At 42.3% G+C, this 12,180-nt stretch overlaps 1 protein-coding gene across 5 annotated transcripts in view; it reads left to right on the top strand.

Moving 5' to 3' along the window:
- cfap77 (cilia and flagella associated protein 77) overlaps positions 1-12,180 on the top strand; it is a 73,832-nt gene that overhangs the window by 36,122 nt on the left and 25,530 nt on the right. For all 5 annotated transcript variants that reach the window (XM_071402341.1, XM_071402339.1, XM_071402343.1 and 2 more), the window contains exon 4: positions 2,981-3,224. In XM_071402341.1, the coding sequence (XP_071258442.1) occupies positions 2,981-3,224 (244 nt within the window). The remainder of the gene's footprint in view (positions 1-2,980; positions 3,225-12,180) is intronic.

Here is a 12,180-nt window from a genome sequence, read left to right as displayed (position 1 = left end):
CAATTGGGTGTTAGTCTACACATTGGGGGTGACAAAATCATTACTATTATTATGAATCCTCCTTTGCATCCCTTGTGGTCCATTATTTTCTTTAACCCCAGACTTAGCATTGATAGGTGTGTGGAACCCCTCCACAGCACACAATAAAATTTAAAAAACATTTTTTACTGTTTAAAAAAACAGCACATGGTAAAAACGATCTTGGATATTATTCAGAGGTGTGTCTGTCAGGCACACACACGCTGAGTGCACTGGAGAGGGCTGGATTGTGACGGCCATGGCAGTGTCATATGGCCAACTATTTAATTACTTAGGGAATAGGGTGCCATTTGGGATACAACCCATGTGTCCCCATTACCGTCAGCCCTGATGTCACAGTGTGTTTGGCTGAGAAAGCATCCCCTCAGGCAGCCGGCCCTCCCTGTCACTCTTCCTCTTCTCACCAGCTAAACTGTGCATGTCCTCCTCCCTCTCCAGCTGGAGAATGATAATGATGCTCTTCCGTCAGCGGACAGACGCCGGGGAATGTCAAACTCTCTCCTGAACCCCCACCAAACCAACCCTTGAACCCCCCTCCAGGCCCTCGCCACTCACCCAGTGGAAATGTCTCCCGATTGAGCTCGACTGTCAATCGTGAGCCGCTCTAAGTGTTTAAACACTCAACTCTCTCAAATTAACCCCCCCCCCCCCTCTTAAATCTGTCACTACCCACTAGACAGAGAGCGCTCTTTTAAAAATGGCATAAAAAACTGAATTTCAATAATTGTGAAAAGGATAACAAAGGCTCACTGTCAGCGACGGTGGTAACGACACCTGGGGAACACACCTCCATATTGTCACCGAGACAGAGATGACTGAGAGAGAGAGTCAAGCGTCTTATGGAGATGTCACCGTCTCGCAACTAATCAAAACCCCTCTGATGGAAATTGGTGTTGCAATGAGCTGCTTCACAGAGAACAGCCTTGTTCCAACTCTTTACACAGCTATAAATATTTCAGGAAAGACATTATCTACTGTACGTGAGCGATTGATCTATCTTTGCATAGATGTAGCCGTGTAGACGCCGCCCAGCTAGCACATGTGGTTCCTTTAAAGTTGTGGGAACATATGTTTTTGGATTTCTATTGGTTGTGGGATCCAAGCCAACGTTCTGAGAACAGAAGTGAAAATATCGTCTGTTCTGGGAACGTTTATTTTTAAGTTGCAGTGAGGTTCTGAGAAAGTTTTACTCTGGTTCCTTTAAAGTTCTCCTGTGAGGTTTTTTAAGTATTTTAATTTCACTGCTTGCTTATTTTGGGTCAACTTTTTGGAACTCCATGCACAGATAGGACACATTAATTGATTTCCTTAGGCATTAATCATGCAAACACATTTCTTTTTTATTGTGACACAGCATCAGTGAGATACAAACCTATGATTATCTGTTCTCTATCCATGGAATTAGTCCCCTGTGACACCAGTATCCATACATACCAGCTCCAGCTAGCATGTCATGTTTTTTTTACGCACACAAAGCTGTTCATTTTAGTCTATTCAAATAGCCCATTTCAAATGAAACAAGCACTCATTAAGATCAGGTGTGGCCAATTGTATGTATGGCCAACATCCCTGAACACACTTAACAAGATAGAGGATAGAGATAGTTTTGTCTTAACTTTCGCAAAACAATTTGAGAACATGACTTTAAATATAACCATGAGGAAACCTGTAAGAAACATTATGCTGAAGTACTGAAATTCCCACAGAAGAACGTTGTTTCTTAATGCTCTCTAAACTATTTGAGAACATTCCCAATGTCAAACCAGTTGGAGAACATTCCTAAAACATTAACAAAATGTAACCATGTTTGAACACTTAGGAAACTTTCCGTTAAAGTTATGAAATAGGAAGAACTTTTTTTTTTTTCAAGTTCCATGAATGTGCTGAGAATGTTCCAAAGCCAAGCAACTATCCTGCACTATTCCCAGAAAGTTGTGGGAAGGTTTTATGCAAAATAACCACAGAACAACTACACTCTCACCAAGCTCCAAGAAATATATGGTTCTCAGAATGTTATGTGCTAGCTGGGCATGCTTTTTACCTGTAAAATAGTTCAATTTGATTTCCATTTCAAAGACATCTGTAGGGAATTTGTCTTGGATGAGTTGATAAGGGTGTGTGTGTTACGTTACGGCCTTATTCTAAATGTGATATCAGTTTTTTATTTTTAATACATTTGCTAACATTTCTAAAAACCTGTTTTTGCTTTGTCATTATGTGTGTAGATTAATGAGATTCATTATATATCTTTTTTGAATAAGGCCAACGTAACAAAATGTGGAAAAAGTCAAGGGGTCTGAATACTTTCTGAATGCACTGTACTGTATATTTCCAAACTATAAGGTTGAAAAAAATACTGCAAAGTTGTGAGAATGATAATAATGCCCTTTTAGTGTAAGTGCTGTTCGAAAAGACTGCCTGACATTTCAGCCTGTTTTGGTGGGATGGACTTTGTGGTAAAAATGGGTTAATAGACCAGAACTCTAAACGTTTCTGCCAATAATTTTCAGTTTTACCCTCACTACTCAGACCACTCCCAGACAGTCGTAGCAAAATTCTTGCTTGAGAAATACATGTGTCTTTTTTACAATTTTTTTAATTTTAAAGAATCACCGTAAGGTACTTAATTGTTACCCAGAAATTATTTGATATTGAGATAAAAATGGCTGCATTGGACCTTTAATAACAAATTCAACATTTGTCTTTGGAGGAAGTAACTGTGTTGAAGTATATATGGGGAAAATATTGGGGGTGAATCTTTCTTATTTTGTTTTGTCAACCTGATTATACACAGAAAGAAAAAACGGAAATAAATAAATACAAATAATAACAATAATAATATATTCGATAAAAATAAATAGTAATTGCGTGTTAGAGGAAACACTGTGAATACAGGCCTTGAACTCACTCTCTGCCGTTGTGTTGTGCCCTACTCTCCCAGCCTTGTCCAACTGGCACACACACTCCCTGCCCACCAGTGGCAGTAGAGGCCACTCCAGGAGGCCTGAGAAGGACTTTGTGGCTCTGAACCGCGAGGGGGTGAAGTCCGGCCTGGTGACTGCCAAGGAGCATTATCAGTACCGCGCCACCCACGACAGGAGACAAGCCACTCTTGCCAGAAGGGGCTCCCATGTCCCTGTGCCCCCTCGCATCCCCCCTGACACTACCTTTGGCATCTCGACACAGTGAGTGTCCCACTTTATTTGATCTGATGTGGGGTTGTGTTCAAAATGACACCCTATTCCCTATCTAGTGCAGATAGATAGGTATTAGCAATAATGTAATTTCAGACACAACTTCTCTCATACTGGAACAGGGCATCACAACATGAATGGAAGGAAACTAGGGTTACAATACTGTGGATGGCCAATTTGCTAACATGTTCTATCCATTTTCATTGAGTTATAGCAGTAAATCTTCTCTACACTGTTTTCATTTTGACAAAAGGTGAATTTGCCATTGCACTTCTTAATGTGAGCTGGATAGCCAGCCGACGCCACCACTTAGCTAACAAATCAATTTGTAGCGATTATGCACTACGGCACAACTTGTATAGAATGTGCACGCTGTGCTCTGTAGCGTACAGATATATCTCCACCAAAGCTTTATACGTGTCTGTCTCCTCTCAAGGGCACAAATGTTTGAATTCACAGCAGCAGTGGATATGTTATTAATAGATCTCAAGCAAGAGATCCCATTGAAATAATGAAATCACAACCATAGCAACATGAATAGGTGCCAGCATTTATTTAGCTTAATTCCCTCGATGAGGATCTGCTCTGAATGTTCATAAGGAAAAATCCGAACACACATAGATACGAGTAATTGGTAAATGGCTAATTCAGTTGTTTTCAGCTGCAATGTTGTGTCGTGTCTTTGGCATCATTAAAAGTGAACACTGTTATTTTATCAAATCAATTCTCTGTAATTATTATTACGTGATTAAACTAATCATGTAACTGTAACTAGGAAGTCAGGGCACAAAGGAAAATCCTCAGATTACAAAGTTATAATTTTCCTAATATAACTCTTCAGATATTTTAATATCTGGTCAATTTGTCTTCTTATTAATGAATTATCCTTTACCTCACGTCAGTCTCATTCCAAACGTCGTAAAATGTTGGTTATCTGCATGAACCCAGCCTTTACTATGAATCATCCATGTCTCAATCATTTATTTACTAACTAACTAAATAATCACAGAAATACACAAACAAACAAACAGTAGATCTGTTACAAACAAATGATAGGGAGGTATCCCTAGTGGGCTAAGCCCATATGACGGCTTGGTGGACAAAGGGAAGTGGGTGTGGACTGAACGAGAGCGGGAAAGACAAAAGGGATCACTACACACACAGTTGATAATTATATTAATTGAAATGCTAATCCTTTGCACATGAACGCTCACTCATTCGGGAATAATTGCAATCAATATATATTTACGCCCAGGAGTCGTCGTGATCTCTGTTGGATTCGTCAGTCCGTCTGCTGGAGAGTCAGTTCATCCGCATCTCTGTTTCTCTGAAGATCAAAGTCTTTCGTGTTTAGAATGGCTACTTCATTCTAACCATGAGTTCCATTCAAAAATGTTCTCATAGAATAGGTGTTTCGGCGGTTGTTGGTATACGCAACCCAGGTTTACATAATTTCTAGCTGCAGACTAGTATCTAAGATTTGCTCATATCCTGTAGGGATCGATAGTCTCAGAGTTTAACCATTTCCAGACGTGTAGCCAATGATCCATGTGGTATGGTTAGGAATTCAATAACTATTCACAATCACAGCTCACGCTGTGGGTTTGCTCAGTCTTGGTACTCAAACCTGTGCCACCTCAGCTGACACCGATGTATGCTTGGTCTAAAGAGGATTTCCTCAGGAGGGAATTATATTCGTAACAGTAGAAAAGGCAGTTCTATGATGCCTGATCATGTCTGTGCTCACGGGGGCGGGCCAATGACTTAGTTAAACTTTAAAGGGAATAGAGTTCTCTCATTAAAGGTTTAACATCGCATTACATCATTTCACAAATAGTTTCATTTTTACTCATTCATTTTATACAATAATTAGATGCAAACCTCATAACGGAGGCACCTGTATAAACAGAGTTAGGGTAATGTGGCTGTATTGTCTTTCTTTCATGAGGTCATAAACATGAAACGGATCGGGTCGTAGCTGGCTTCTCCACCGACCGTTTACACATTCTCCAAAATATGGATATTGTTCCATTCTCAAATTCTGCAACCTAGTAGAATTTGGCAGGAGTTCCTTTGTTCTACTGTGAAACTCTCTCTCTCCATACTGCATGAAAAGGGGGAGAGAGTCTCCGCCAGGAGTTTATGACCTGAGATAACAGAACCTGGGTGTAGGAGAGAGTGAGAAGCCACGATCTATTACCAGGAAGGACCACATCATGACAGCCCCCCGTCCCCCCGTCCCCGTCCCCCGTCCCCAGTCCCGATGGTTTGGATCTTGTGATTATCCTGCAATTATCCTACAAATAACATAAAAATAATGACCACGTGATGTCCTGTTTGTAGTTCATCGTTGCAGTCCCCCTCTGTTGGTTGAACTTGGTAGGCTCTCTGAAAGCGTAGCAGTCCACCACAAGGATGGGCAGTGGATGTCCGGTCTGGTCATCCAGACTGGAAGATCTGGGCAGTAACTTAGGCAGATTTTAACAACGCACACACACTCACAAAATATATAATTACCTTGCCGTTGCGGTCCCCCTCTAGTGGTTTAATCTGGTAGGTTTCCTGGAAGCTGAAAAGTACCACAGGAATGGCCAGGGGATGTCCTGGTTGGTGATCGCCATTACGGTCCCCCCCTCTGGTGGTTTACCTTGGTAGGCTCTCTGACAGTGGGGCAGGCCGCCACAAGGATGGGCAGTGGGTGTCCGGTCTGGTCATCCAGACTGGAAGATCTGGGCAGTAACTTAGGCAGATTTTAACAACGCACACACACTCACAAAATATATAATTACATTAATTCCCCAATGAGCGGCATTGTGGCAGTAAGTGATGGTTGTATGGGGACTTTGTTTATGGCTCTATCACTTCCTAAGTGTCAAAGGAACTGAACCGAAAAGGAATAAAAGCATAAACAAAAGATATACCAAATATAGATCTTGCACCAAAATCATCTAATTGGACTGTATTCTATATACGTTCAATGTCCTGGCTAAATGACTCTATCGTGGAATTGTCTCTAATGTCAAGTCTAGGGTTTTCCTACTTGGTGTGTTGCTTAGGCACTATCCTAAGTTGATAACTATATGATGAGTCTACAGCTGTAAGGCACCAGTTTTGGGCAGTCTACAGGGATGACCTATGGAGCTCTGGGAAGAAAACTGGTGAGTACTGTAGCTGTAGAGTCAAAGGCCTCAAAGTAAATGTTCAACTTTACTAAGGCTGGTATTTTGCTCAGACCCTTAAGTGATCCTAGCATAAATCCTAATGGGATGTTCCGTTGTACATGTGCGTTTATGCTTACACAAGCGCGCATGTCAAGGGAAGAAAACCAAGTATCCTGGCATACTACAACTTGTTCAGAATGAGTTTGACGTAATCAGGTAATTTTCAGGTCAATGCCTGGAGGTTAGTCAGAATTGGTCGAGGGAGTCAATTAGCGGTTTTACTACAAGTCACTGCGTATTCCACAATTGTAGTGGCGATAGGTATGTGGCGATAGGTGTGAAGAAGTCTATTTCATAGCTATGCTATCCACGGAGGAGCTAACCTCACGACGGAGGTACTCTATAAGCACTGGACCAGTCATACGCGGTGTGATCATGGTTCATGACTTCTAATAAATAAAACCCTCCATTCAGGAGGAAAGTTATTAGTGGAAGAGTGCTCTGGAGATTCCCTTCCCTGTGTTGCACTCTGAGTGACTCCTATGTCGCTGTTGTCAAGGATAATTTGATTGGTTAGGTCTCTAACCTTCTTACTGATTGTAGCTAGTCTGACTGTTGCTGGCATTGGTACTGGTACTCAAGGGAAGCAGTTATCCTACCGATTTATTATGAAATATTATCCTACCGGAACACATGATTAGAGCATTTTACTAGTTGTATTGTAGTTGAACCTACACATGGCAAGGCATGACTTCTCTGACCAGTGTGGTACTCATCATGGGTCTGGGCTACTATACCCCCCCCTCCCCCCCACAAGCGGGTGGTGTTGGTATCCGAGGCACAAACGAAAATGTCGGACCCTATGTACGAGTTGTCAGCGGCCGCGTTATGGGAATGGCTGTAACCTTTCAACCAAATTTCCTGGTGTTTGTGCTTCAAAACGCTCAGTGGCTGTCGAGGGCTGTCAGTCACCATAGCGTCCACGTGTGGCAACCTCTTCAGTACCTGCGAACTGAGATGAGGATATCTGTCTGTGATATCGCAAAATGTTTCAGCAGTGGTAGTCATCCCCCACAAAGCGGAAGGTGTATCATCGGAAGCAGAGTACACTCTATGCATCAATGTTTTTCTTGCTGAGACGGTCGCAGTGCTTGCGGAAGTGTCCGAAGGGCAAGAGAAGTTAATCTAAATGACCATAATGCACGACTGCAAGGGCGGGGGGGAGTTGCTCATTCACAGAGACAGCTGGCTCAAAATCATGAAAAGAATGGTCAATCAGGTTTTCTGATGGACTGTGTCGAGATATCGTAATATCTCCTTGGTTTCTAAACATCTTTTTCCCAAGGGGTGCTTTTGAAAGCTACCACCCGTGAATGACTGCGTTGCAGCTAGCGTTAGGGGAAGACAGTGTGGTCAGTGGAGAATGCACTGTGGCCTGTGACCATACCTGGTTGGTTTTCCAATTCATCAGTGGGAGTAACCGCTCCATCAAGTCTGCTCCAAGTAGCAGAGGTACAGATTCGAGGCTGGTAACATACACAGGAACGAGCGATACGTCCTGGAAGTGTAGTTTCAGCATGACTCTCAATGTGAGAGGCGAGGTAGTCTGAGTGACCCCTCGAAGTGTAGTATCGCATCGTTCCACTTTTAACCAACATTTAGTTGGCTTCAAAGCCCCTTTGAGATCATCAAACAATGTTTGAGAGATGAGATGAGATTGTCGCGCTCGAATCAATTAGCGCATGACAAGTTAAGCAGTCCTCCAAGACTGTTTCCAGGTATGGGCGTTTAGATTCGGGTTTAGTGGCATGTCTGTTCAAGGTGAAAGCAGATCGACTTTTCGGATTTTGAGTGGGCTTGGCTTTAACTAAGCTTTTGATCTTTTTCTTCGCAACTTTAGACGAAGCCTGTGGGCTTGTTTCTTGATCAAGCGGGCCCTGGATAGGGTCTCGAGTGAGAGCGGGAGAAATTCAAATTTTAACGTCCTTGATATGGGTGTTAATTCCTGCGGACCTGGTGTCCTGTAAATCCCTGTCCAGTCCTTGTGACTTTTACCCTTTTCTCAAATTTTTCTTGCTTTAGTTCTTCACGTAGTGGAACTTCTGGAGAACATTGGTCTATGTTTTTTATCGTCCTTTAACCCTTTGTTACCCTTGTGCTCTGACACTGTGTGGGTTTGGTGCAGGAATGTAGCGAACAGGTCGATTGTAGCGGTAGTTTCGATGGCTACGTACTTTACAGTTATTTAGACTGTGGAGGTTATTGGAATCGCGGTTTTGTGGTAGAAACCGTTGTTGTGCGTCATCTCTCCAATACCTGATAATGCACCCTCTAACTGGTGTGAGTGCTCCTGGTCAAACTTCAAAACCGAGTGGTCAGGGCTCTATGTCTGCTAAATAGAAAGCTCTGGAAATGGGTTGTTTTTGCTCATCTTTAATTGACTCCAAAATTTTAATTACTTAGTAAAAAGGCAAAAAGGCTTATTAGTTATTGAAGAAAAAAACATTAGTTTTTTTTTTTAAACCCAGATTGTGAAAGCCTCAAAAGCTTTGCTTGCAAGCTCTCTGAGTTGTAAGATGGGCAAGTCAACGTGGGCTGCAGGGCACAAGTAGGTAATGAAGGTGGGATACATGTTCGACAGAAACATTTGTTTGAATGGTAACAGCTCTTCTATTCCTGTTTCAGTGAATAGGCCAGAGTAAGCTGAACAAAGCCTATGATAGTAAGCTTGTGGGTGTTCGTTCTGAGCTTGTTTGATGGTGTTAGCAAGTGAGCTATCGTGTTTGCGAGTCGCAGAACCACTGAATTCTAATTTCAAAGCTGTGGCAAGTTTAGCATTGTCATTTAGCACGTGTTGCTGTTGTAGACGAATGAAACTTGTCACGTGTTAATTTGATGTTCGCGTCAACAGGTAAACCCTGTCAGAACCCGTAGCGTTCGGGTAGCCATCAATGCGTCCTCTATGTCAGCTAGGAACGTCTCAGTATCGTTTGGCTGACCTGGTACAGGGTCAAAGGTGGGAAATTTCTAGACGAGTTTGTGAAGGTATTCCGCGCCAAGCGGGCGCAGGCTTCATCCTGTGGGGAAATTGGGGCTGAAAGGCCAAGAGGGGAAGCCAAGCTTTGGCTTTGTTGGCCAAGAGGCACCCTATTACTCAGTGCCGAATGGCCAAGAGAAGAAGACTGAGGGACACGAGGGAGGCAAAGTCTGAAACCTATCGTCTTTACTCCTTTGAGTACAGGGCTCCGGTTGATTGGATGGGTAGTCACGCTGTAGAGCGTGACCATTCTGGACTTCCTCCAGATGGTACCTAAGGGTGGTATTCTGCTGCATTGCAGAGTCCACTTGAGTGCTTAGAGTACTGATTTTGGACAGGTGAGTGTCGCACTTTCTCCTTTCGGTCTCAAACTTATCTGTCATGGTTTACAGATAGAGGTATTGAGTACAGAGCGAGAGATTCAGTGATGAGATTTCCTCCGCTTGCTTAGAAATCAATATTTCCATCTTCATCACCTGAGTTCTCTCATCATTAATTTGGTCAGCGACTTCAATGAGTTCTGCTGATCTGTCATCCAACTTAGTCATTGTGTTCTTTAACTGATCGTCTTTGGTCTAAAGCATTTTGAGTAGAACCATGTTAGTTTGAGTAACGTTCAACAAAACTGCATGTATGTTATCAAGTTGAGCGCTCCTGTTTGTAGATAACTTGTCAGATTTATCTAGTTTGGCGTGGACCTCATCGTATTTAGTTTTGGCTAAATTGAGTTGTTCCTTTCGCATACGATTTTGTTCCTGTAGAAGACGATTTTGTTGAAGAGTTTGTGCTTGTTCATCATCATAAGTTTTTGCAATTACATTTAATTCAGTTTTCAAACACAGTTCCATAGCTAGCAGAATGTTTCCCTTTTCTGAATTTGTCATTGGTTTCCCGGTTCTATCCACCTGTCCCTTTTTATGCCTACCGTTACCTGCTCGTGCTTCAACTGTGCACTGCGGTATTGGACCGATGCCAATCTGGGATGGCAAGACATCAGGGCTAGACTGGAGAGACACTGAGGCCTGCGCCCGATGGTTGATTTTGGAGAGCGTTGTTCGCCATGTCTGCTGTTTTTCCGCTAATGGCATAATTAGGGTTGTTATCGCTGCTGAGGTCAGAGATCAATCCATTTATGGGTGGAGGTTCACTAATTAGCGGGCGAGTGGGGGCTACCCCCTCTGATAGCTTGCGCATTATTAGAACATTTGAAAGGAAAAATGTTTTTCTTAATTTTCCAAAGTTTGGTTTTGGAATATGTTGGAAGCTGCAAAGACGATTTGAATCTATTTATAGATGTTAATGAACCATCAGTACTGTGGGAGTTGGATGTGAATGAATTTGCAAAAGCAAAAGCAAATTGAATTAATCAATGATAAATCATACCTGGATAGGCTATCTGGTAATTAATTAACCTGGGAAGTTGGTTCATCTAGGTTACTATTGGAAAGTTTAAAATGTCTCATTTAATTGGAAGACCTAAAAAGGTATGTCCGACAATTTAACCTATTCAATTGAATGAGACGATGATATCCAAGCAATTGGGATTGTCTGGATTGTCATAAAAGGTGTAAGCAGTAGTTTAAATGTTAGGTTACATTCACCACTAGGTTCACCTCTCCCTAAGGCCGAAGCCACATGGGATTCCCGCTGGAGGCGGGACTTCCGTCAGTACTGGGGTTTACTGAATGTGCTTTGAAAAGGCAGATTTTACTGATTGATCAATTTTAATGATAAATCAAACCTGTATAGGCTATTTGGGAATTAAACTTTAACCTGAAAGCGTTACTCTAGGTTAATGTGAAAACCAATCAATTTTGATATTATTTAAAAGATCCACCTGAAAAGGTAAATATGGCAATTTCACTTGTTAGTTCAATTGAACTAACATCAATACCCAATCAATTGATTGGCTGGATATCCTAAGTACCCACTTTTTGAATGTGATCCACGTTTGGGTGTCACCTAATTACTGTACTGACGATTCTTCACCACCAGGGGGTCACTGATCGCATAAAGCCAAAATCCCGGAATTACAAAGGGCGTTGCGCAAGGCGGAGGAATTTCAACGCGACACAGGAAAAATAAAATGCTGTTTTCCCTTTGTTAGATGTAGCATCCTAAGCTAATCCTATTTGTACAAAAATTTCACTTCCAAGCACAAAATAGGGTGGTTTTACTTATGTCATTCATTTCAAACCATTTCTCTGCGTTATTTTCTCGGCGTTTTAACCGGAATGTGCGGCAAACAACGAAATGCACACCGTGTTCTACTCGCGTGGAAACCGTGCTCCGTGGGATGGTCAAAGTTTAGGATATTTTTTTATAATCCAGCCCTGATCTGTACTTCTCCACAACTTTGTCCCTGACCTGTTTGGAGAGCTCCTTGGTCTTCATGGTGCCGCTTGCTTGGTGGTGTCCCTTGCTTAGTAGTGTTGCAGACTCTGGGGCCTTTCAGAACAGGTGTATATATACTGAGATCATGTGACACTTAGATTGCACACAGGTGGACTTCATTTAACAAATGATGTGACTTCTGAAGGTAATTGGTTGCACCAGATCATATTTAGGGGCTTCATAGCAAAGGGGGTGAATACATACACCTTTAAAGGTTGCGAGCTTACACCGCGGGACTTAGAGGTACCCAGCGTCACAGCTTCATTGCTCCAGACCACCACAAGGGGGAATTAGAGCACTCATTATACATTTGGGACCCAAGGTTTTTATATGACCAATCATGGTTCCATTAACG

This window comes from Salvelinus alpinus, chromosome 5, assembly GCF_045679555.1.
Source record: "Salvelinus alpinus chromosome 5, SLU_Salpinus.1, whole genome shotgun sequence".
Classification (NCBI taxonomy): domain Eukaryota; kingdom Metazoa; phylum Chordata; class Actinopteri; order Salmoniformes; family Salmonidae; genus Salvelinus; species Salvelinus alpinus.
This window is presented reverse-complemented; position numbering and strand designations above follow the sequence as displayed.